This window comes from Sinocyclocheilus grahami, unplaced genomic scaffold (genome assembly GCF_001515645.1).
Source record: "Sinocyclocheilus grahami isolate Dianchi unplaced genomic scaffold, SAMN03320097.WGS_v1.1 scaffold455.1, whole genome shotgun sequence".
NCBI classification, from domain to species: Eukaryota; Metazoa; Chordata; class Actinopteri; order Cypriniformes; family Cyprinidae; genus Sinocyclocheilus; species Sinocyclocheilus grahami.
In genome coordinates this window covers 35,196-61,936 of record NW_015505634.1, presented here as the reverse complement: position 1 = coordinate 61,936, position 26,741 = coordinate 35,196, and the positions used below count along the sequence as shown (strand labels likewise).

Below are 26,741 nucleotides of genomic sequence, written 5' to 3'. Positions count from 1 at the left end.
ATGAACAGTTAATATTATAGTAATGTTTTTTTCCATCGTTGTTGACTAATTAAAGTTATATATTTTATAACAAATACAGGTTGGCTTTTCTGCAGATATATTACTTGGTGAACTTATGCTTCCTTTCTTTTGCAGACTTAACAAAGATTGAAAGAGACACGAAGAAGGTTACGATAAGAAATTAGGTTGTTCACTTTACACCAAAAGTATACCAAGGAAGCTGGTCTTAAAATGTTGATTTGCCTATTTAATTAACTGTACATTGTTTGGTAATTTTACATTAGGGTCATTCACAAGAACAAGTGTGATTTGTATCTTTAATACGGATTATAAGATTATATGATGCATTATTTAATCTCTGGCATTCATAAAAACAAAAATTATTTCAAAACATGATTTATGTAATTCACAAAAGTAACCAAAATAATGTGCTATGGTGTGATAACGTTTGTTAGTTGTGAAAGTTTTAGCCATTTTCTAATTAATATTAGTGTAACTAAAAAAATCTGATCACTCAATGGAACATTTAAAAAAAAAAAAAAAAAGTTTTATTTAAAAATTATTTTTGCATTACAAACTAAACCGAGATCTATCAAACATGACTGTTCATTGTCTTGATAATTATAATTGTACATTAAGTCTTGAGGACAAAATTGTTGCAGAAGTGGCACTGGTTCCTAAGAATAGCCCATTAATACTCAGAGTGTATGTCCCCAGCTACATGCAAATACATTTTTTAATCCACTGTACACTCTTAAAAAAGTTCCCAAAGGGGGATTTTTCAGCGATGCCATAGAAGAACCATTTTGGTTCCTTCCCAAAGAACCTTTCCATGAAGAGTTCTTAAACGAACCATTTTTTTTTCTTAGTGTGAAGAACATAACAGTGGAGTCAAACTCAATTCCTGGAGGGCCGGAGCCCTGCAAAGTTTTGTTCCAACCCTGCACCAACACACATACCATGTCGTTTTCAAATAAGCCTGAAAAGACATAATTAGTTGGACCAGGTGTGTTTAATTAGGGTTGGATCTAAACTCTGCAGGGCTCTGCCCTCCAGGAATTGAGTTGGACACCCCTGACATATAAAGAAGCTTTTCCACCATAAAGAACCTTTTGTGCAGTAGAAAGGATTTATGGATGTTAACGTTTCTTTACGGAAACTTTATTATAAAGTGTGGCCTAAGAAAAGCTTTATTGATACTAGTTTTTGAGTATTTTTTTAAACAATGTTTAACAAGATACACATGCTCATTTGATCATTAAACATGTATTAAACAACTTGCAACAAACTCTCAAAATATTTAAATGAATTGCTACTGATGAAGTACAATGAAGAAAGTGTCTCTCTCATCTGTGATACATGTGGATTAAAATGTATCAATCTTCAGATTGGGGTCAATGAGCTCTGTCAGGTAAAGGACTAAAGCTCTTAAAATGCTGCACTGCACACTGTGTCCGCTGGAAAGTGTCAACTGATCCTGATGACTACAGTGGGAAGGTGAGATTAGAATTACTCACAGAGATTTCAATATTCAACATCAAAAACACCTTCGCATTCAGTCCAAGTTCTATAGAAAAAGCCAAAAATGTAGGCCATAGAGATGTAATTTTCTTTCATGAGGTCAAGCACATTTTCAACAGAATATAGATATAGGAAAACTTATCAAGTTCAAAGTCAACATAACCAATCATTTATGAGACCCATTTACTTTGAGCTTCTACCTTAAATATCATAATGGTCATCAGCTGATGGCAAACAATTGTAACATTTGCAACATCACATTATTCCACTCATAAATTCTCCATGGCCTTTCTCATCTGCTTGTGAAGATGCTGGCCAGATTAACACTTTTTGCTGAGCACAGCACCTTCTCCTTAAATCTGAGGTTAGATGACCTCTCTACGCTTTCAATGCCTTCTGTCCTTGTTCTTCATTGGCCCCACCAACCCAGGTGGTCAGAGACATCTCCAAAATCCTTCTAAGACTCTAAACAATTTATCAGGTCACCAAGATCCAGTCGAGGTGTGAGCTGTATTGTTGTCAGCACCTGGAGGCCTCTGGACAAGCGAGTGGTCATACAGAAGGACTTCTTTTCCCTAATCAAGAGTCAGAATGGGGGCCGGGGGGAGCGCTGAGGACAAACACTCCAGGGAGCTAGAGAAGAAACTGAAAGAGGACGCCGACAAAGATGCCAGGACCGTCAAACTTCTGCTGCTAGGTAACAACACACAAGTCGACTCAAATGATTGGTCAAGTCAAAACATGAAGAATAGCTCACTTGCTAGATTTGGAAAATGGTATATTGCAGATGTGTTGTGAAGCCTTCCCATTTAAAACTTCATAATAAACAGGCAATGACTTCACATTTTGTTTTATCAATTTGTTTTTTGTTATATGAAAGGAATATTAATTCTTTAAAGCTCAAATGCAAGATGAAAATTGATGCCTTACTGAAATTCAAACCAATGTGGAATCAAACTGGAGACTCATAAAATGTGATATTTCTCAATATCTAAATCTTATTACAAAAGACACTAAAAGTGACAACTTGCATGCCTAGAAAACAACTTGCATGCCAGAATCAATACGTATTAAAAGTATGCATTTATATTCAACAAAAGTTGTATCTCTGTCTATCATAACTGTGTGTGTCTTTGTCCGTGAGGTGATGTGGGTCAGGGTCATGGGACGTCAAGCTTTGACAAGGCTTAGGACAAAAATAATAAGCCTCTTAATGTAATCCTCCAAAAGATAAACACAATCGAGGAGAAGGATGTATTCATTAATTCACATTTGCATGCCAAAATAAATAAATAAATCTTACTGTTTGAATGTCTACAGTTTGACAAATCTTAGTGGTGTTACCCCTCAAAACACTGGCACAATGTAGATCTATGGTTTTTGAATAGATAAAAATTATATATATATATATATATTTTTTTTTTTATCTATTCAAAAACCATATATATATACTGGTGCTGTCAAAATTAGCGTGCTAACGCATGCAATTAATTTTTTCAGTTTAACTGCGTTATTCTTTTTATTTATTTTTATTATTTGAGGTCTGTTAATCAAAGAACAAAAGAAAACAGAGCTTTAAGGACTCATCTATATTTAATTTAGAATTTAGTGTTTGATAACTTGACTCAATTTCTGTATATTTCCTACTTGCTGAAGGGCACAGCTAAATATGACATTTATTATAATGGTTTTATGTGAAGATTGTTTTAAGTTCAATACTGAAGTTTCAATATAAAAGTATATTTAAAAACTTTAATGTTAGGTGGGAATAATATTACAGAAAATATCTGTAATAAAAATGTGATATATATATATATATATATATATATGTACGTATATACTCTTTTTTTAATACATGAAGACATAATATTACAAAAGTTTGATGTTGAAGATTTCTATATCAATAAATAAATACTGTTCTGTTATTTTAGTTCATCAAAGAATCCTGAAAAAATACTTAAATATTTCGCAGGACAACTGTTTTCAACATTGATAATAAAAATAAATGTTTCTTGAGCACTAAATCAGCATATTAGAATGATTTCTGAAGGATCATGTGACACTGAAGACTGAAGTAATGACTGCTGAAAATTCAGCTTTGCATCACAGGAATTAATTACATTTCAAAAAATATTAAAATAGAACAGTTATTTTAAGTTATTAATAATTTCACAATATTACTGTTTTTACTGTATATTTTATCAAATAAATGCAGCCTTGGTGAGCATTTTGAAGAGACTTTGTTCAAAAACATTTAAAAATCTTACTGACTACACTTTTGAACAGCGGTGAATATGCATGCAATAAAAATGAATTAAAGCAATAACCGCAACACTAAATCGATTACCATCTTCTTCAGGTGCTGGTGAGTCGGGGAAAAGCACAATTGTCAAACAGATGAAGTAAGTGCTAAGTAAAAAAAAGTATGATTGATAATACAGTGAATTGGCTAAAGCGAGTCTATACTCACTATTAATTCATATTCAGTGCTTTTTCATATGAATAGCTTGGTCCATTAATTTTTTTTTTTCATGACAGAATTATTCACAAAGATGGTTACTCCCTTGAAGAGTGCTTGGAGTTCATTGTCATCATCTACAGCAACACCATGCAGTCGATCCTGGCCATTGTGAGGGCCATGAGCACACTCAACCTTTCCTATGGAGATGCTGCTGCACAGGTGCTCTACTCAAACATTCAAGCATCCATTAGTCATTTGCACAAATAAACAGGTTAAATGATGGAAAAGAACTGTAGTGATACCATGGCACAATTATGATATCAGATGGTAATACTATGGTATTGAATGATTATGCCATCTGCCTTGACCAAAAATCCCACTTTATTGTAGGTGTGTTTAAATACTGTGTATTTGTATGTGTCAAAAACATTCATTGTTTGGTAGGGGCAGGGAAAAAGTATTAATTACAATTGTAATTCCAGAAATTAATTCCAGATATTTCTTTTAAATGTATGCACAACAGAAAAAAAACTGTAACTGACTTGTATGTTGTGACAACAAAGCGTAGATGTCCCAGATTAATTACTAAATGCACCCTAGAGTATACAATGTATTATAACTCCAGGATGTGTTCTTTTTTTTTTTTAAAGCTCCTACAATGAAGAAAATTTCCTTTGAAACAGTTTTCACTCATAGTAACACACTGAATTAAATGTGAAATTTTTAAGTAGAAAGACTTAATTAGTATTATCTTGTATACTACAAAACAAAACCGTAATAACGGAAGGATTTAAAAAAAAATAGACTATTAGGAGAGGTCATGAATGTTACACATCTAAAAGAGACTATTAAATCATGATGAAGGATTTTTCAGTATTTACAGTCACTCACATCATCCCTTTAGAAAAGTTTGTATAGTAGCTAATGCTTAAACACCTTTAGTTACAACAGCCCAATTTTTTATTTTTTTTTACACCATTTTACCGGTTTGTTTCAGGATGATGCAAGGAAGCTGATGCACTTAGCAGACACCATCGAGGAAGGCACCATGCCAAAGGAGCTGGCTGACATCATCCTGAGGCTGTGGAAGGACTCAGGCATCCAGGCGTGCTTTGACAGAGCCTCCGAATACCAGCTCAACGACTCTGCCGGATAGTATGGCATCATAATTAGTCTTTTAAAGCATGAAATAGCAGTTAACAAGGTTTTAATGCACATGATCAAAACAGTAATCAAATCATCTTTGAAACATTAAGTATGGGGAAATACTGTATTGATTCTTACTATATCTCCAAGCTATCTGAATGACCTGGAGAGGTTGGTCAAGCCTGGCTATGTCCCTACTGAGCAGGACGTCCTGCGATCAAGAGTGAAGACCACCGGTATCATCGAGACCCAGTTCTCCTTCAAGGACCTCAACTTCAGGTACACCTAAAATACAAAGAATGGCATGAAGTAAACCAATAATAACCTTCATCATCTCAAAAATCCAAGCAAGTTTAAGAATGCAAAAGTGTCAATAAGAATTTAATAAGATAAGTTTGAATGGAGACCAATGCCATTAAACTGGTCTTCTTGGTCTGCAGGATGTTTGATGTGGGCGGTCAGCGCTCCGAGAGGAAGAAGTGGATCCATTGCTTCGAAGGTGTGACCTGTATCATCTTCATCGCTGCTCTGAGCGCATACGACATGGTGCTGGTGGAGGATGATGAAGTGGTAGGCTGCCATTGTGGTCCATCAATGAAACTCCAACCAGTTTTACATGCACTATTACTATGAGGCATTTTAGTAATAAACCGTTTTTCCCTGTCCTTCCAACCCAAGAACCGAATGCATGAGAGTCTCCACTTGTTCAACAGTATCTGTAACCACCGTTACTTTGCCGCCACCTCCATTGTACTCTTCCTCAACAAGAAGGACGTCTTCTTGGAGAAGATCAAGAAAGCTCATCTGAGCATGTGCTTCCCCGATTATGATGGTGAGACAGCATTTTGTCTGCAAACAAAAATATCAAATGTATTCTTTAACATACAGATTCTTACAATTGACTTTTACATTAAAAGTGAAAAACTAAAGATTTAACTCGGAGTATTAACACATTTTCAGCAGGGATTTATCATGGAACATCACTTCTAATAAATATAATTTATCATTCGGTTTCTGATATGCAAAACCATGCTAAAAATTACAATGCCATGCTTCTCTCAGGTCCCAACACCTTTGAGGATGCTGGTAACTACATCAAGATGCAGTTCTTAGATCTGAACTTGCGACGAGACATCAAAGAAATCTACTCCCACTTGACCTGTGCCACAGACACAGAGAACGTCAAGTTTGTGTTCGATGCCGTAACAGACATTATCATCAAAGAAAATCTCAAAGACTGCGGTCTCTTCTAAACAAGCAATATGTGGGAAGAGGTGATTATAATATAATATCATAAACATCAAGTAGTAATAGAAGAATAGTATTGCATTATGTTGTTGTAGCATATTAAATTGCGCTACAATTTCTGTATGTGCATAATTAAAGTCTTTCTTCGTTTACAGAGCGGCTTAATCAACAAAACCCAATACTGACCCATTGCCCTTTGTAGCCAGTTTTTCTCCCTGGGTAATAAGGAAATCTACAGTGCGCACACACATATACAAATACATGAGGGAACTGAATTGATTAAATCTTGAAGATGAAAGTATATAGTTGTTGGGATCTACACTTGATTAAACACACTGCATGTAATTAAATATCAGAGCCTAATATATATATATATATATATATATATATATATATTCATAGCAGCAAGTCATACATACCAACACATATATGAGGTGTGTTCGGCTCTATTAGTTTTTTTTGCAGTGATCTGTCCTGTAGATTTACAACTACACTTCACACAGCTGTAAACCAAATAACCGTCCTCCTGAAACACCTGCATATGCACTTCAGCATAATGTTTTGCAAGAGTACATTATGAAGTATTTCAGTTATACGTTATAGCAGTTACTGCATAAAGTTCAGACATTTAAGCTGATTAAGAAAAGTTTTGACACGACTGGGATAAAATGTTCTATATATTTTACAGAGGAGTTACATCATGTTATGTATGTCCCATCAGAATCTCTATGTAAGATGGATTACTTTGATGAAAAGATAGTATGTACTAAGTTGTTTAGCTCAGGAGCAGCTAGCTGAGAGACAAAGAACACCATTTTTGAGTGCATTGATAAAAATACAACAGCAAATATTGATTAAAATGACACAATTGACTGCAAAACCATAAACAACCAAGCAAATGTAAACTGAATGAATAAAGCTTCTGTAGAAAAGACTGAATCTGATGTGTTTGTCCTTTAAGTGTCCTGAACTAAGGCTTTAGTATCATAAACCACATTGGGATGGTTGAGTGTTTAATATATAGCCTACCTGCATAATACACAAAAAAATAATTTCTTGAGAATTTTTATATTTTAATTAATCATTTTATGAATATTTGCATCATCAATTTGTATATTATAAAACACGTACACAAACATTAAAGCCTCTTAACACTAGTATATCCCGGTTTATTAGTTTTGAGAGGTTTACAACTTATTGATCACAGAAAATAACTTTGACATTGTTTTCTGTGATGACTGATTGTAAGCCAGAGATGCTACAGTACTTGTACAGTTAAAACTTTTTAACCCAGAACATTTCCTTAAGAATATCAAGACCTGACTGTACCACTCACTGATGTGATAAACATTGTATTTTGTGTCGTTTGCAGCTCCATCAAGGAAGATTGTTAAACAGTTTTGCAAAGTCATGGTTTTAATTTTGATTTGATAAAATACACAGTGTAGACATTCACCTTTGTCTCGTTGGACTAAAGGTTAAATCACAATGAAATCATCAAGCAGATCAACATTAATCTAATCAACTTTAATTAGAATACTTGCATCAGATAAAAACAAATCTGAATAAATATCAACCCCTATTTACTGAGAGTATCCTCTGTATGTGCCCCAAGGAAATTATAATCTGTAATATCAAAGAAATTAATTCTTCTCTTATCAGCATACTGATCGTTCTCAGAATCCCTTATTTCTGACTTTTGTTTGGAGAACATTTGCACCAAGATCTAAGCATTAAAAGAGTTAATAACATTACTTCCACAGCACATGCATATCACCTCTGAGTGACTGCATTATGGCAAACTATACTGATCCTGAGGACTGAAGAAAAATAAAAATGAGATTTGTTAAAGGCACATGTTTTTTGTTAACTTTAATATTTGGTCCAATAAATGTTATGTTGCATGTTTGTTTACATACAAAATACAGGAGTGGAGACTAATTACTAGATGTTCAGACCTTATTGAGAGAGAATCTACAGCACTTCCTCGACCTACTGTGTTAAATTGTCCAAATTATGAGGTTTGCTCTGTCAAACTAACTTGTGAGTGGAGATTTCACACCTTAAACATGTACGCTACATAACAAAACCTTTCCGATTTTATCACAATAGACTGACAGCAGAAAAACAGAATGGTTACACCTTGCAAACCAAGGCACAAAGTATGAAAAAACAAAGAATGTGTCATATTGCAAAGTGAATTTTTTTTCAGAATGCAGTTTGATTTGTCTGAAACGAAGCTCATCTGTTGTGTGTGTTCCTGAACGATGTAAAAAAAAATAATAATATAACTTTTTAACCCAGAACATTTCCTTAAGAATATCAAGACCTGACTGTACCACTCACTGATGTGATAAACATTGTATTTTGCGTCGTTTGCAGCTCCATCAAGGAAGATTGTTAAACAGTTTTGCAAAGTCATGGTTTTAATTTTGATTTGATAAAATACACAGTGTAGACATTCACCTTTGTTTCGTTGGACTAAAGGTTAAATCACAATGAAATCATCAAGCAGATCAACATTAATCTAATCAACTTTAATTAGAATACTTGCATCAGATAAAAACAAATCCGAATAAATATCAACCCCTATTTACTGAGAGTATCCTCTGTATGTGCCCCAAGGAAATTATAATCTGTAATATCAAAGAAATTAATTCTTCTCTTATCAGCATACTGATCATTCTCAGAATCCCTTATTTCTGACTTTTGTTTGGAGAACATTTGCACCAAGATCTAAGCATTAAAAGAGTTAACAACATTACTTCCACAACACATGCATATCACCTCTGAGTGACTGCATTATGGCAAACTATACTGATCCTGAGGACTGAAGAAAAATAAAAATGAGATTTGTTAAAGGCACATGTTTTTTGTTAACTTTAATATTTGGTCCAATAAATGTTATGTTGCATGTTTGTTTACATACAAAATACAGGAGTGGAGACTAATTACTAGATGTTCAGACCTTATTGAGAGAGAATCTACAGCACTTCCTCGACCTACTGTGTTAAATTGTCCAAATTATGAGGTTTGCTCTGTCAAACTAACTTGTGAGTGGAGATTTCACACCTTAAACATGTACGCTACATAACAAAACCTTTCCGATTTTATCACAATAGACTGACAGCAGAAAAACAGAATGGTTACACCTTGCAAACCAAGGCACAAAGTATGAAAAAACAAAGAATGTGTCATTGCAAAGTGAATTTTTTTTCAGAATGCAGTTTGATTTGTCTGAAACGAAGCTCATCTGTTGTGTGTGTTCCTGAACGATGTAAAAAAAAATATATATTTTTTTTTTTAAATATAAAGCTTATGAGAGTTTGTTCCTTGAGAAGAAAATCTGAAACATGCATACATATAATCTCAACCCAGTAGAGCCCTTTATAATACTAGATCAAGTTTCATTAAACATGGCACTGAAGAAAACATGTAACAGTGTGTGAAAACACACTTGATTGCACAATACAGAAATCGATCAGCCCAAAGAATCAAAAGCAGTTTTGCAATGCATTTAGGATTCTGAAGAGCCAAACTGCCCTGAATGCGTTTTGTTAAGCTGTGGACTTTTGCTGGCTGGATCTTAATATGTAGCCAAACCCTAACACCTGGTCCACATTTAGACAATATATGACCACAGAAGACAACTTTCATGAAAAAAAAAAACAACTGGTACTGGTTTTGTTGACCGAATATCTTGCCACTTCATGTGCAAAAAGACACTGAAAAGTTCTCTGATTGGAGAGTTACTGAACCCCTCCAGGGGGTTTATATGTGCTGAGATGTCCAGGGACAGTACTGATGTCAGGACAGCCCCACCATATGGTCTATTTGCCTCATGTATACGCTCTTTAGTGGAAGGCCGTAACGTCGCTCTTCAGGAATCCTTTCACACTATTAGACAAATGAAAATTAATCATTCTTATTTCTATGACCACTTTCAAGATCTATTGTCATGTCCCTGACAAAATACTACTTTAAACACTGTAAGAACATTGTAAATTATGTTTGAGCAGTTTTATGTTAGCAAAACGTGATTGGCTATAGCGAGATCGTGCTACGATTGGTCAGCGAATGTGGCTGTTATCTGATTAGCTTGAGTCGACGGTGGGTGGAGTCCACGTATCTGTGGATTGTCAGCACATCTTGACGCAAGAAATGTTTCACAATTCACAAAAGCATCAGGACGCGATTCACAAATGCGAGCAGCTATCTACAAATGCACAGGACGCGATTCACAAATAAATGCCAGGCAAAGTTGTGGTTGTGACATAAATCTATATTTGTGAATATGTTTTTTAGTTGCAAATCTCATTTTATTTATTTGTGAATTTAATTCATGTTTGTGAAACTTTAAGATTTATTTGTGGATCATAATCTATTTATTTGGAATTAAGCAACAATTCTACCCCCATATTAAATGATCAAGAAACAAAAAAGCTGGGAATAGCTGATAATTATTTAAAAAACAAAAATAAATAATTTATATTAAATTAGAGCAGTCAAATCGATTGATCGTGACTTATTTTACCGAGGAATTTACCAATTAATTCTTTAAAAATCCTACAATGTGATTTTCTGGATTTTTTTTTCTCATTTTGTCTCTCATAGTTGAGGTATACCTATGATGAAAATTACAGGCCTCTCTCATCTTTTTAAGTGGGAGAACTTGCACAATTGGTGGCTGACTAAATACTTTTTTTCCCCACTGTATATATATATATATATAAACAATTTCACTATTAGTGCAGTCATGAATGACTGTTGTAAGTGAATGAATCATTATCATTCATGTCCATGCACTATTGTTTTTTGACTGCAGCATGACAAAGCAACATTTAAGCAAATATCATTAAAGGGCGGGTTTTGAAGGAGCATATAATTGACTGGACAAGCTGACTGAAAAAAAAACTTACCCCTAAACACATTTTAGTAAAAGACAGTAAAACTGGTTTCATTTATTAAGATCCACACCACTATTCATATTCATAAGTGGAAGTACCGATACTGTGTATTAAATCAATTTCTTACGTTGCTTATGTTGGCTGGGGGCTCGTTGTTAGGCTCTTCACACGGGAATTGGTCTTCCCAACTTTTCTCCCTGAAGCGCTGATCTATTGGCACTACGTGGCCTTCAGTAGTGAAGATGTACTTACTCTCAGACTTGTGCAGTGGGTTGTCTTCATCAAAGAGCTATAAAGGGTTGTAAAATATCAATTAGTGATGGACATGTCAGCTGCATGAAACTTGACAATGTTTAACTGATAAACTTGGCTACATTTTTTTTTGTAGTTTTTCCAATAAAAGTATGGCTTAAAAAAGACTAGATGCAAGAAGTGAGAACAGGAAAATATAAAGCGAGAACAGCAGACAACTAACCAGGTAAAGGTATTTGCACGTTTCGCTGAGGAAGAAACTTTCCATGCGATCTTCTTTGGACTTATCCACCACATGATGGAGTGTGGCATAGCCACACCTGAGAAGCATATAAACAAAACATCTGTTCTGAAAACATGCCAGCATCCCAATCAAATCACTTCCAAGCATTTTAAACCATATACCTGACTTTGGTATCTTTTTCAAGGCTTTCAAGAATGTCCATCCCAACATGAAGATAAAAAGGATTCTTGGTTGCCTGCAGAAAGTCAAGTTTATCGTTAATTATACTGTAACGCTATAAAGTTTAAATCTGGTTATAAAAACAAAAAACAGGTTGTACCTGATAGAGTAGGTATGTGGATTCTACTAGTTCTGGTCTTAAAGGGTAGAAGAGAACATCTGGGGCCTGAAGCTGCCAGTTGTATCTTTCCGGAAGAGCACCGAAACGCTTCCAAATTGCATAGTAGAAGGCATGAAGGCAAATGGCATTTTCAACATCTCCATTCAAAACCTGAGCAAACAGAGATGTGTGTCCCTGGTTAGAACCCAAATGAACAATGAAAAAAAGGCTGTCAAAGAAAAGAAAAAAAAAAAGAAAGAAAAAAAAATGTATGTCAGGATGCACAAGGGTAAAAAAAGCTCTGTATATACACACTTGTATAACAGAAACACACTACAACTAGTTATGGATTTTAATATTACATCAGAAAGTTCATGTTCACTATTATATATTATTATTATATATTATATAGAGTAGAGGTGTGACCTCAGCATCCTGGCCAAATTTGCCCATTGGCCTCTGACCATCATGGCCTCCTAACAATCCCCATATCTACTGATTGGCTTCATCACTCTGTCTCCTTTCCACCAATAAGCTGGTGTGTGGTGGGCGTTCTGGCGCACTATGGCTGCCGTCGCATCATCCAGGTGGATGCTGCACACTGGTGGTGGATGAGGAGATACCCCCTGACAATGTAAAGTGCTTTGAGTGCCTAGAAAAGCGCTATATAAATGTATTGAATTATTATTATTATTATTATTAATTCAAATGCTCTGTTCTACATAGGCAGAACAGAAACAGAACATATATTATTATTATATATTATATAGAGTAGAGGTGTGACCTCAGCATCCTGGCCAAATTTGCCCATTGGCCTCTGACCATCATGGCCTCCTAACAATCCCCATATCTACTGATTGGCTTCATCACTCTGTCTCCTTTCCACCAATAAGCTGGTGTGTGGTGGGCGTTCTGGCGCACTATGGCTGCCGTCGCATCATCCAGGTGGATGCTGCACACTGGTGGTGGATGAGGAGATACCCCCTGACAATGTAAAGTGCTTTGAGTGCCTAGAAAAGCGCTATATAAATGTAATGAATTATTATTATTAATTCAAATGCTCTGTTCTACATAGGCAGAACAGAAACAGAACCTCGTCGGGTTGATTTAAAATGCTCAAATGGAGAAAAATTTTTTTTTGTGTTCTAATAAACAAATTTACCTAGCAAACACAAATATTGGGTAAAACAGTCTATTTATTACACTGAAATTTTTTCAGATGGTTTTCAGTACTGAATGAAACAAGTATAGTTATAATATTTATATCTATTATACCAAAGTTCAAACGTTACATTTAGATAAACTTTTCAGAATTTTTTGATGAATATAAATTTTTTAGGTCTATTTTATGCTTCCTTGTTCAAAGTTTTTTGATCAATTTAATGGATCCTTCCTATATTAACGTCCAAAAAAAAAAAAAAAGAGTAATGACCCCAAACTTTTGAACGGGCTGTATTTTATATAGGCTATTAAATTATATAAAGACAATTGAGAAATTGAATGAGAACTGCAAAAGTCACTTAAGACACAGAGTCATACCTGCAGTCCAGGGAAGAATGCCTGCAGAGAGTCAATCCATGTGTTCATGATCTGTCCATTAAACATGTTTACATTCACATAAAGTGGTGGGTCACCCTCTCCTTCATTACATGCCTCTCTTCTGTAAATAGTAAAAAAAGTGCACACTTAAGACTCAAGTTTAACCAACAAAAACATTATAACAGTTTAATAAGAATTCATGAATGCACACCCTGAGGTGTGAGATTAAAGTGTCACACTATAACTTCTGTATATCCATGCAGTTACAGATAATTAATAACAACCTTAAATGTCAATCCAGACTTCAAACAATCAGAACGAAGCATTCATAACTACACATCCAATTACGCTTATAATAAATTTACTTGCAAGCAGTACATTCATTGTCTGCAACCCGTGTCACACTTAACCACAGTTCCCGAGTGACACACTTTATCTGCAGGTAGTTAGACACCAACATGCAAACTCCTTTGAAAGTTCAAACTGCAGCCACAAGCAGCTGTGGTCACACATGCACACGTTTATATTCACCCTCTTCTCAGGTGGCTCTGAATGCTCTCGTAAGCTGCAGAGAACATCCTGTAGTCTTCTTTCTCTCCAAACAAGATGTAGGACTTGAGGAGGTACTCATAGAATGAGTCCATGCCGGCACCAAGACCGCTCTGCCTCCCCACCCACTGACCAGTCTGAATGTTCACCACATTCCCTGGAAGATGGAGAATTATCACTGGTCAGACAAAGGCATGTGATCACAAATAAAAGACACTGGATTCAAAACAAAAGAAAAAATCTATACAAGTCAAGTAATTGTTTAAAGGGATAGTTCCCCCAAAAATGAAAATTCTGTCATTAAATACTCACCCTCATGTTGTTCCAAACTAGTGAGACCTTTGTTCATCTTTGGAGCACAAATTAAGATATTTTTGATGAAATTTGAAAGCTTTCTGACTAGTGTTAATTTCGTTAACGAAATCTATGACGAAAAATGCATCAAATAAGTTTATTCCCTTGATGAAAACGAGACGATAATAAGGTCATGAAACGATAACGGAGACTAAATAAACATGCAATAATACTGTGGACGAAAAAATATGAGACAGTTAAAAGAACAAAAGCTTTTCCAAAACCTTTTTATTTTTGTTGAAAAAGTGGAGCCAAAACATTTCAGACTGCCGTACAAGACTATTATGCGAGCGCTCATGTTTGCGGTTGCCAGATATCAAGAGATCAAATCCCCCAATCAGAGCTTTTCTGTTAAACGGCCAACCATTCACACGCGCTCTCTCCTGAGGAGACGCTGTGATCTGAAAGCACGGCATATAGTAGCCTACTATACAAGTAAGCTGGAGTTCAGTGATCTCCATTTGAGGTATTCTGCTTAAATGAAAGTGTCATTCAGCCAGTCTGTGTTCTGTCATGGATCTCGACTGTATACTGTTACTGTATACTGTTACTTACGCAACATCTGTAATATTTGAGAGTAGGTTTTTGTTACGCCAGTTTTCATAACGTAGACAGGGTGAGTATCTAAAGCCTTCGGTGTTTATTTAGCCTCTAATTGATATCTTGTTATAAATCTGTACACTAGATACGGTAAAATAAACCATGCATACGAGTCGGTATTCTATTGATTTGTGCTTATTGGTGTAAGAGCAACTTCTGATGAAATGTAAAAATAAATTTCCCAAATGACAACAATCAGTGCAATTAAAATTGAGGAAAAATATATATATTTTTTATCATTATATGACAAAAAAAATTAAGTTTCCATTGATTAAAACTAGACTAAAATGCTCAGACTAAATCGACTAAAACTTGACTAAAACGGGACAAGTTGACTAAATTTGATAAAAACTAAAAGTTACATTTGACACAGGACTAAGACTAAGACTAAATAAAACAAAAATAATTTTAATAATTAAAAAAAAAAATAATAATTTTAACTATCACTTTAAGATAGGACTAAAATAGACCAAAAAAAAGCAACCACTTACCCAACAGCCCAGTTTCATTGCTTCGCAACTTCCACAGAGCTTTAACAGCCCGCCGGGCAACCCACTCAAATGTAGAGTCGCCAATCAGACGGCTCAGAATGCCAAACTCCACAAGCAGAGAGCCCGCCCCTGCTGTACAGGTCTCATTAATGCTGTCAGGAGGGACGCCTTTCTTTAAATTCACCTGCACAAAAACATGGTAAGACACCAATATCAAATGCAGCAAAAATGAGGCACCATCTCTCTAAAATAGCGCTATGTAAGTTGGCCTGACCCTGGGATAGGGGATGCCTGTGCTAGTGTTCTCAAAGGCAGGTAGTAGTCGAACCGCCAGGTCATGCGCCAGGTGCAGCAGCTCATTATCATAGTCTTTCAGCGCTATGTCCCCAAATGGGTGCCGTGGATCAGTCAGCAGAATATGGGCCGAGATCAAACTGCCAAGAATTCTGAAAAGGGAACACAAGTTAACAACACAGATCCTGTTTATTTATTTTAGGAAGAAGGCAATAGTAGCAGATCAGTATAATTATTGCATTGCATTATGAAGGGTCGTTTCTTCTACAGGAAAGCCCCCCAAAAATCACTTTAAAACTAAAAAGCTTATTCAATTATTATCATTATCTAACAACTTCTTATATAAAGTTGAACTCAATAATGACAATTATGTAATCATTTGTTCACTCTCGTGCTACAAACCACTAAACAGACTCACTTAAAAAGATCCATTAAAGGGAATTACTGCACCTAATGTTGGCTTCAAAGACTTGAACAGTGGAGTCCTTGTCAAAAGAGACAGTGTCAATCACAAGCTTAACAGCTCGATGGAACTCTGTCACATTTCCAAGAACCTGCAGGGATGGACAGCAAAACTTTAAGTACATAGTGCATTAATGTACATGTGTGACTACTGAATTATGCTGAGGTGACACGGAAGTGAAAAATTCCTGAGATTATTTGTAATTAATAGTCCTGGAACAAGATGCATAGTTTGTTCAGCTGAGGCCATATATTTTTATTTTTACTAGATAACGGAAAGTTAATCGTAAACTCAGATAAATTCAAGGTTGTTTACTGGGACACACTTATCATGAAAACTGCTACTCCTTTTCTCTCTTCTCTTGTAGTGAAGGACACAAAATGGGCCTTATTCATGAAACATGAGCAGAACCAATTTTAGCAACGGTTTCAAAACATGACTGTGTAATTTATGTTGTAGAACAAAATGTGAAAGTCTTGTCTAGGAAAATAAACCACAGACCTTTACTCATAAATCTTAAACCAGCAGTTTTAAAACCCAAAGGATGAAATCTGTGGCTTGAAAATGGCAATTCTGTTCTGGATTTTAGGACTATAATCTGAACACCTCAGGGTTTTTTTTATAGAAGATTATGCTATTAAGCAGTTCAGCTGAATTTTGTTGCAGCTTAGACAAAATTACAAAAACTAAAGCATCCTTTTACTCACAGTATGAAAACCCAAAAAAAAATCACTTTAAAACTAAAAAGCTTATTCAATTATTAACATTATCTAACAATTTCTTATATAAAGTTGAACTCAAGCCATCTGTACAATAGGCTGACTTACCAACAGCGTATCAAGAGCATCGATGAGGGTCAAAGAGTAGTTTCCAAGGACATCGTTGATGTTGATATTTGATCTAGGAGAAACACACAAGCAAATGTATCTTAGGTTCATTATTCAAATACATTGGGTTATAATAAATCCCAAAAATATGAGGTGCTGGATATAACAGACATTTCATATCTCATGACATATTCACAGACATTGGGGCCGATTTGGAAAGTTGCAACTTGTTACTTGTTCTGCTTAAACACGTGACATTAACTACATGATTTGTACAATCTTAGAACTGTATCACTATGAAAAGTGCTACTTAAATAAATGTGTGTGTGTGTGTTTAAATTGCTACACTTCTGTTATCAAAAGACTAAAGGAAAAAAGCTTGATGAGCCACATTTTTTTGTGAATTAGGAATGTCATTCCCATCCAGGGCACTTCTTTATCAGAACAATGTAGGTATGAAGAAGGAAATAAAGTTAAAGTGTAGATGAATATATCCATATATTCAATGATTATTTTCACATTCAGATCTCAGTTAGTTCTTCCCGAGTATATACTAAAGATTATAGCAGTCAAAAGATCTAAGAGCAAGGATAATGACATTACGCAGCACCAAGGTAAGTTAGTTTTTTTGGGGTGCTATGGATTAGTCAGTAACTTACGGGTTGAGCACGTCAGGCCCTCGCCCTTCACAAGCTATAGGGTTCAGTTCATCCTCTGGAAAGGCAAATTTCATGTAGTTATCATATCCGAAATAAAACATGTCTCGCGCCATTCCCCTCATCTTCACTTTCAGCGCGGCAGGAAAGGAGCTGTACTTTTTGTCATATTCATCTCTGCCCTCCTGAAAAAAGCTAAGGTAGGATTTTTTTGGTGAATTCCCACTAATCTTGGAGCAGGTATTTGCTTGGGGGTTTCTGTTATCGTACATTTGCTGTGCCCAGGCGTTACTTTTGACGGTGGCTCCTTCGCCATCCTTGAGAAGTTCAATTTTATGCAAGTTGAACGTGAATTTGATGGGGAAGTCAAAGCCCCAGCTGGGTCCCAGTCCAAATACTAGCCAAACCGCGCAATTCAGCAGCACCCTCAAAACGAGAAGACCCACGACTATTGACCTCCATTGCATCTTTGCCTGTTGTCAGCCTTAAAAGTCATAATTCACTTCGACGTCGCGACTTGTCGAAGCGCAAAAGTCAACAGTTTTCCTCCTGCTTTCAGTTCTCGCAGACTTCCTGTCAACAAACCAGCCCCTCCCTGATCCTCAACGCTGATTGGCCAGCCGCCGGCAACGTCATGACGGAGAGAGCAAATGGTTAATGAAGATGCCAATCACGCAAGCAAGCAGCGGAAATGTCGTGGCAGCTCAACTAAAAGCATCCCTGCCTTTCTAAGCCAATGAGAAAATCACATGTGTGATGCGAAAATGTACAGTCTTATCTGTTTAGTTGTAACACCTTCTACAGTAAACCGCTACCACCTCCTCTACTAATGCTACAATTACCTAATAATAATAATAATAATAAATGTTAATGGTAAAAAACCCTGTTTGATTATTTAATCAGTATTTTATGAATTTATTAAAATAGTGAAATACTGATTAAAAAAATTCTACTATATTTACTTTTTTTTTATTCATAATTCAACAGTATTATAAAATACATATATATATATATATATATATATATATATATATATATAGTAATATAAAGTATACAAAAACCTTAGTTACAAATACCACATTAACTGTTTTAGTAGTTACAGAGAATTTAACAAACTAACATTTTAAAAATATGTAGGTTGTAAGTTGATTTTAAATATAAATAGCAATGTTTTGAGTTTTAATAAGCAGTAGCTGTTTGGAATACAAAAAAAAACAAAAAACAGATGTGCTGCACCTTTCAAACTTGGAATGTGAAAACTTGAGATAGCATATGTATGTATAGCTTTATTCCCCATAACTTGAGATAATAAAATAAAAATCAACCACAACAATGCAAGATTCCTCCTACATGTTGACAATCTATTTATTGGTTCATTATATTTACAAAAGTGCATTGATAATAGTGGGGTTTCCAACATTTGCCTCTTTCACAAATATTTAATTGATAATGACAACAGTACAATAATCTACCTTAAAAAGCATGCCTTCAGTTCTTGCAGTTCAAAGTAAGCTGTCTTTATCCAATCTACTTCCAGGCAGGCACACCCGGTATACTGTTTATCTTGAGGGACAGATACACTGCACAAGGCACTTTAACTTCACCTACTCTCGCTCTCTCAGCTCATGAACAGGATGCAAAGACATCATCGAGCTAAATGAAAACCTTTACCAGCAAAACATTCTTCCTCTCAAATATAATTACACTCACTTCTGTAAAAATCTTTCTGAATCATCATTTGAACTGTCTATTTACTGGACTGCTCATATTTAAATATTACAGATTTCTCAAGAGACAATTTGGGAGGGGGGCGGGGAAATAAAAGCAACAGTCCAAACGATATTACACGCTCTCAAGAGCATAACCTGACAGACTGGAGGAAAAAGGCAGAACACGATATTAAACTTTGATTTTTTTTTCTCCGTTTTTAAATAGATTTGTTCAGGAAACCCCAAGTGGAGACCACTGGAGCTGCTGGGATTTGCAAAACCATGAATCCATAATGTTCGTCTGACAGCAGGCTGTAAGAGGTGGAGGAACTCATTCTGCAGGCTAGCGTCTTTTAGCGACTGACGTATCTCTGACATAACTGATGCAGTTGGGAGGAGGAGCTTGTGGAGAATTATGGGAACAGACAAGCAGGGTAGTGTGAGGGGGGCAGTATGGAGAACTGTACAGTTTCACAAAGTGAGTAGGATGTGGTGTGAGAGTAACATGGCAGCGGATAAACTTGGGCCCTCTGAAGACACTTTCAGCTTCTTCTTGACTTTGAGTGCTGGATTAGCCATTGAAGTGTAATGTCTGTGAGGTTCAGGGGACATAACAGTGTCATTTAAGTAAAGATTAGCAACATCATATAGCAGACAAAACAACTCATCCTCATTACTTACCAATGTTATCTTTCTCTTTGCAGGAAATAGAGTAGCAGCAGATCTCCCGGTCTTGAATAGCAGCCAAGTTCCTAAAGAAATAGCACAGGAGACAGGATAAATAAAACAATTTATATGGTATGTTTTCATTTCAGGCCTACTAGTTATTTCAGGATAAACTGTAAACAGAGTCTTGCAACAAGAGCACACAGGAAATAATGAAGCACATACAACTCTTAGCCAATAGATGGCAGTAATTCTTGCAACAACATGAGACCCCCAAACCACACAACCTTTCCTTTTCCTCCAGACCTGTGGTTAAAATCCGGTCTAGACATTGTGACTCATCTCATTCTCACACAATTCACTGAAAACATGAAAATAAATCTCAATCTGACACTGGCATAAAAATGTGGTGACGTGTGAATAAAATGTATGCAATTATTTTACTCGAGAGAGAACTTAAACTGATTTTTATAAATAGAGCATTCCTTTAAAATGAAGATAAAAATAAATAAACTGAGATGACCAGAGCCAGTAATGTAATTATATTCAGTTTTCTATTATGGCAAGGTAATCTTATTAGCATCATATGATTTGGCAAATTAATTTATCTTCATTTTTTATCTTAAAATGAAGATAAAAATAAATAAACTGAGATGACCAGAGCCAGTAATGTAATTATATTCAGTTTTCTATTATGGCAAGGTAATCTTATTAGCATCATATGATTTGGCAGAATGTGATCAGAGACTGTAAAAGACAGAGCCAGTCCAATCGTACATAAATGAACGGGAGAAATCGTAGCACTCAATGCGGCAACTTTAGTAATTAATTTCCTACCTTGCCTTCAAATTCAAGAATATGCATGAGAATGGACCAGTTATTGATTAGTATAAAAAGCTATATTGGTTAACAATTTATTTCCCCACCCACCAACGTGACCAAGATGACATTAGCTGAAAATGAAATGAATTTTCTTTTTTTTCCCCCATTCAACATTCTAATGTAAATAGTGTGCATAAATCTGGAAAAATGGAAGTAAATATGTTCCATTTTTATTACTTTAATTCAAAAAGCCAACTGGGAAACATCTACTGCATGTGTAGTGTATCACACGTAGCTCCTTACATTTTTTCAATTAGCTGCTTCTCATCCAATGCATTAGGTAGATCTCTCTTGTTCCCAAGCACCAACACCTAAAACACAAAGACATTCATAAGAACTGATGCCATGAAGATGTTTGAGCAATGATGCACTGTAAAAACAAAGACAATTGCCTTACAGGGATTCCTTGTAACTGTGGCTTGTCTAAAATATTGTGCAGCTCGTTTCTGGAAGCTTCAACCTTCTCCCGGTCTGCTGCGTCCACCATGTACCTTTGAGAGAAAATGGAGAAATGAAAGGATGCACATTTTATAACTTTATAATTGAGAATACTTGTCTTTCCCTCATTGAAGACGGATGGAAAGATACTTACACTATTGCATTCACCCCACGACAGTATCGCTCCCACATGCTCCTGAACCTCGGCTGACCTCCTATATCCCAGATCTGCACAATAATCAGACCCATGTTAGTTTCAGTATGTATAATTTACAATTAATCTTGCACCTTATATTTCTCCTGAATCCCAAGAAGCTAAGATTAATCATTAGGACCAAACCTTGATGGTGACGTTGCCTTTTGTGACCTTCCTCATGTTGAACCCGACAGTTGGAATCATGTCTTCGCTGAACTGGCCTGACTGAGGGGGGAAGAGATAGTGGATATTAACTCATGGAGTTGGACTTATGGTGAATTGTTTTCATTATTTCACCTAAAAACAGTTTAGTTTTTTTGGTGGTTTTGACGCCCAGTTTCTTTTCCTGTTGCTGTAAGCGTAGGCCTGCAGTTATCGGTAGTTAAGGGCCTCCCATCATCAGAAACATTTATTTGATCTATGATTCATAATGAAAGTTTAAACACAAATACCTCAAGCCTAAGGAAATTTCTGCGTGGTATATTGCCATCTACTGTACTAAACATACCGAAATTCTCGAATTCTGGTCACTGCCACTATCAACTATTCTGCCCAGTAAAGTTTTTGTGCCAGACTAGTTCACATCATTAAGACATTACACATCATGTTCCTGTGGCTCAGTGGTAGAGCACTGCATTAGCAGCGCAAAAGGTTGTGGGTTCGATTCCCAGGGAACACACATACTGGTAAAAAATGTATAGCCTGAATACACTGTAAGTCACTTTGGATAAAAGCGTCTGCTAAATGCATAAATTATTATTATTAAATTATCATTAATAACCACTAATGAGCCAGGACTATTATAATTGCACATCTCAACCACAAGACCACCTCTCCTGTTATGAATCAGTTTTGATGAGGTCCGCCTTTAATGAGGGAAAATACCCTCCCCATAAACACCTTTCCCTTATTTGTCACTCTGTTGCCAATAAAACTTTCTAAACATTAGGAGCACCTCTCAGTATTCTGAAACACTCATTCAGTTCTTGACTGCATAGTCATTTCTGCAGATGTAATTTCCTCCACTGGCTAATTACAGCTATTACCTACGTTGCCTTGATAATAAAAATTAGATGTGATTTTGATATGAGATATGATTATTGGTATATATGATATGATTTTGGTCACAACTCCCACAAGCTATCAAATAGTATTCAGTTTTTTTTGTCGTTATTGTTTTTTTTTTATTTGGCAGGTGCACAAAACAAGCTTTATGGGTTTGGTTTTGTTGTTGTTTTGCACCCTCCACACAGGCAAAAAGCAAATGATGTGCACCTTGATTTGCTCATGCTGGGGAAAATTGGCAATCATCAATCACAATCTAAAACACTTAAAAATCGAGATAACACCCAAGTAAGTATGACATTAAATTAAAATATGTCTCCAAATTTAAAAATACAATGATTTTTATACAATGGAAATAAATGCACTTGACAAACGTTCTTCATTTTTAAATCAGGAATTCTGTCACCCAATCAAGCAAACTAAAACACTGAATCTTTCTTCTCAGTGAATTCAAAGTACTTGACAACACGTTTACTAAGTGGAAAATAACTGAAAAGAACATGCATGTTGCCCTGCAGTACATTGTACAAAAAATAGCTAAGGATTGCGGTGTCAACATCTCTAGCTACATGGCTCTTGCAGCTAATAGTGAACAAAGAGATGCTGAGTCAGCACACTATCTCAGGTTGTCTGGAAACAGGGAGAAAGGCAGCTCCTTCATACTATCAGCCAGAGATCCAGACAGAGCTGGGTAAGTCAAAGATTCTTCAACAAGATATTCTGACAGTTTGTTTGAGCACCAGATGCAAATAGAGCAGGCCAGAAGCTCCCGCATCTCTGTGCCCTGATGATAACATAATTGCACTTGTTGCTCCTTTTGAACAATTAATGAGATATCAGTTCACACATGGTCTCATCCGGAGATGCAATTTCCACCCGAGGTGCTGAAATGATTACACAACAAGTCTATATAGAGATGGTGGAGTGAAGACAGCAAAAACTATTCTCCTGGAGGCTATGAGACAGCAATTCATTAAACGCTGCATCAAACAAATTCAGCTGCAGTATGTCTGGTCAGAAAACACAAAATAAGCCTAGATCTTCCTAAATCTGTACAGTTTTTCTGTACCTTACATATCAATACAAATATTAAATAATAATTATGTTTCTAAATAATCAGGAATTCATATGAACTACTTTAAATAAAAAAAGAAACGTTTAAACCTCATTCAGTGATTCAGAGTTGACGTGGTCTGCCTTGAAGAAGGAAAGTCCCTCTGTCTGCTTTTCCATGTCTAGTAACAACATTTCAACATTTAATCAGAAAATACAGTTTAATATTTGATTAAATCCTATATGCTGAAATGTGTTCTTTTACGAGCCCAGTCTCATGATGAATACGTACCTGTGGGAACTTTTTAGCAAGACGCAAAATACATAGCGCCATGTACATTTCGTGACATATTTGTTGTGAAATGTCCAGAGTGGCGCTAAAAGAGTGTTCCGTTTTTTCCCCGGAACAGATGAACGTACATATGGTACGTTTTATATGACTTTAGATAGGATTAAGATCAGGGTTAGGAATGATCTTGCACAACAAGTCCTAATTTCTTGAGAGTATAGGTTATATACTTTTTTTTTGCCTCCAAATGTGGTCCAGTCAGACACAGGGCATTAGTTGCACCAACAACGTAACTCAATGCAACGCAGATGAACAGTACATATTATCAGGAACTTATTAGTGACATCTAGGCTTATGCAGAACAAGTATCAAGCAGCATGTCACTGTCTTGCCTGTATATGTGCAAAGAACTCACTTTTGATCGATGATACCTGCATTGATGAATGCTGCTGTTGCGGAGAAGATAAAAAAGCAAGATGACTCATGTGCTTCCAAGATCACACATCCATATTAAGCATGAAATCCTGTATAACCACTGATTTATTAACTGAAATATTAAACAGCCGTGCTTAATCTCATTCTTCTTTAAAGGTGCACTCAGTACATTTTGTTCATGTTTATCTGGCTCTTGTTTGTTCATATAGTACCAGTGATTTGGAACTTTATACGGACGACTTTTGGTATGAATGCATGAAGTCAGTTTACTAATGGCTGCTACTTGAAAAGTGTCTGTTTTTCTGAATCTCATACACTTCCATATAATAGACATTCTTTAATCCAATTTCAGTGGGGTTTTTTTTACGTTGTTGGTAGTTTGTGTTTTATGCAGCTATGACCGCTACCATGTACTGTGACTAGAAAGGTATGGCTGTTTGCAGGACACCAGTATATACATGGTGCATCTATAATGGTTGTGTTATTTTTAATTGCTATTATTAATAATAGCAACTGTATAAATTGCATGGTTGATCATGTGAAGGCGCCCATGATGGGATGACCCCCATTCAAAAAAATAAATATATATATATATATACATACACACATCTGGAGTCTTCACATCATCATGTTTCTCAAAAGTGATGTTGATATGATTTTTTAATACGTCGCTCTAATCAATCCTGCATGAATTATTCTTTACTTCTCAGCTCTTTCATGATCAAAAACAATTTTAATGCATCCAGTAAGTTTTAGTTGCCACAACCAGTTGGATTTTAATTTCTCTCTAGAACTCAGATCAAGAAAACAAATGATTAAACTGAGTTGACATTATTACAATCATTTTTTGCGTCAGGGGAGCTCATTTTACAATATGTATTTAGTAAACTGTCAACTGAAGTCAAAACAAACCACCCACTACGCAATCAAATTATTGGTTGTCATCTAAGAGCTAATGTTAGCCGGGTAGCTTTCCCAAAACCGTAAAATTACGGCTCCTGAGTAGGTCTTGCCCAGTCATAAACTGTGAATTTAAGTGCATTTAGCTTCATTATCTATTATCTGTAAGCAAGCGTGTTACGTGCCTGGTGTACTGGACTGACATTCCGTCCCTTGCATTTGTTGAACTAGCTCATGCTAACCGCAAGCACTCACCGCGATTACGTTAACAAACGTCGTTTTCCCCGAATACTGCAGCCCGACGAGGGTTAACTCCATTTCTTCCTTCCAGAAGAGAGACTTAAACCAGTCCAGGAGGCGGTTAATGAGTGCCAACATTCTGAGGCTTGATTAAACAGGTCTGTGTTGGTTCTGGTTGTTTGCAATGTTTTTCACCACTAGACTCGTAACGTGGTGTTTGAGAGGAACTGGCCGCTGTCATATGACTGAAACGTTTGCGAGCTCAGTGTGTGTTCAGATGCGTTAAAGCTGCACCATTCTTGCGCAGTACCGTCATTTACGCTTATGTTAAAAATTAAAATGAAATTCAAATAAAAAATGGAATTAAATTAAAATGAAAAGAATAAATTAGAAACATGTTTCATTGTTTGTTAACTAATATGGTTAGTTAATGTTAATACAATTATTGTAAGTGTTATTAGTTTTTATGAACTGTTTATTTTGATGCCCCAGTCCCAGTTTGTTGTTCCCATTATACAAGTTATGTAGAACTTAAAATATATTTAGCATGTGTAACGGTACAATAAACAATAATAAAAGATTTCTAAAATTCTGTTTACACTATGTCATTATGAGGTAGATAGTGTAGATTAATGAGAAAAAAAAGAATTTAAACAATTGTAGTATCAGGCTGCAACATAACAAAATTGAAAAAAGTGAAGGGTGTGTGTGTGTGTGTGTGTGTGTGTGTGTGTATATATATATACACGTATGGATATGCTAATATTTATACGTGTATATATATATTGTAATAAATATTTATTGTTTAAAATATTTCACACTTACAAAAGCATAGTCGAAACCTAACATGCAACAACAAGAGAAATAGTTTTGTTTAGCAAAAGTATTTAAATTATGGATTTTATATGTACAGAAGAACCTTTAGACTATAAAAAGTGGACTATAGAAAGTGTTCACATGTGACAAAAGAGAAATCAGAAAAACATCATAACATTTT

The 26,741-nt window shown here is 35.7% G+C and overlaps 3 protein-coding genes across 4 annotated transcripts; 1 reads left to right on the top strand and 2 right to left on the bottom strand.

Annotated features, from left to right (window-relative positions):
* Positions 1-1,976: 1,976 nt before the first annotated feature.
* gnat1 (guanine nucleotide binding protein (G protein), alpha transducing activity polypeptide 1) lies at positions 1,977-6,716 on the top strand. Of its 2 annotated transcripts, XM_016234589.1 has the most exons (9): positions 1,977-2,218; positions 3,881-3,923; positions 4,060-4,201; positions 4,980-5,137; positions 5,279-5,407; positions 5,569-5,698; positions 5,807-5,960; positions 6,191-6,402; positions 6,532-6,716. In XM_016234589.1, exons 1-8 carry the CDS (start codon positions 2,113-2,115, stop codon positions 6,379-6,381), a joined length of 1,053 nt encoding a protein of 350 aa, XP_016090075.1. In that variant the 5' UTR covers positions 1,977-2,112; the 3' UTR covers positions 6,382-6,402; positions 6,532-6,716. The 2 variants fall into 2 exon arrangements, with proteins under 2 accessions (XP_016090075.1, XP_016090074.1); XM_016234588.1 differs by having other exon boundaries at positions 6,191-6,716.
* A 2,021-nt stretch (positions 6,717-8,737) lies between these two features.
* Positions 8,738-18,609, bottom strand: LOC107552651 (ER degradation-enhancing alpha-mannosidase-like protein 1). Its single transcript, XM_016234587.1, has 12 exons — positions 17,875-18,609; positions 17,216-17,288; positions 16,376-16,479; positions 15,906-16,077; positions 15,632-15,815; positions 14,169-14,343; positions 13,638-13,758; positions 12,099-12,269; positions 11,941-12,014; positions 11,759-11,855; positions 11,411-11,572; positions 8,738-10,273 (listed from the first exon to the last, which is right to left on the bottom strand). The coding sequence occupies exons 1-12, from the start codon at positions 18,336-18,338 to the stop codon at positions 10,184-10,186; spliced, it is 1,887 nt and encodes a 628-aa protein (XP_016090073.1). The 5' UTR covers positions 18,339-18,609; the 3' UTR covers positions 8,738-10,183.
* Positions 18,610-19,211: 602 nt separating this feature from the next.
* On the bottom strand, positions 19,212-26,006 carry LOC107552649 (ADP-ribosylation factor-like protein 8B-A). Its single transcript, XM_016234584.1, has 7 exons — positions 25,760-26,006; positions 21,907-21,987; positions 21,721-21,794; positions 21,526-21,619; positions 21,372-21,439; positions 20,262-20,332; positions 19,212-20,172 (listed from the first exon to the last, which is right to left on the bottom strand). The coding sequence occupies exons 1-7, from the start codon at positions 25,880-25,882 to the stop codon at positions 20,123-20,125; spliced, it is 561 nt and encodes a 186-aa protein (XP_016090070.1). The 5' UTR covers positions 25,883-26,006; the 3' UTR covers positions 19,212-20,122.
* Between the last annotated feature and the right edge of the window lie 735 nt (positions 26,007-26,741).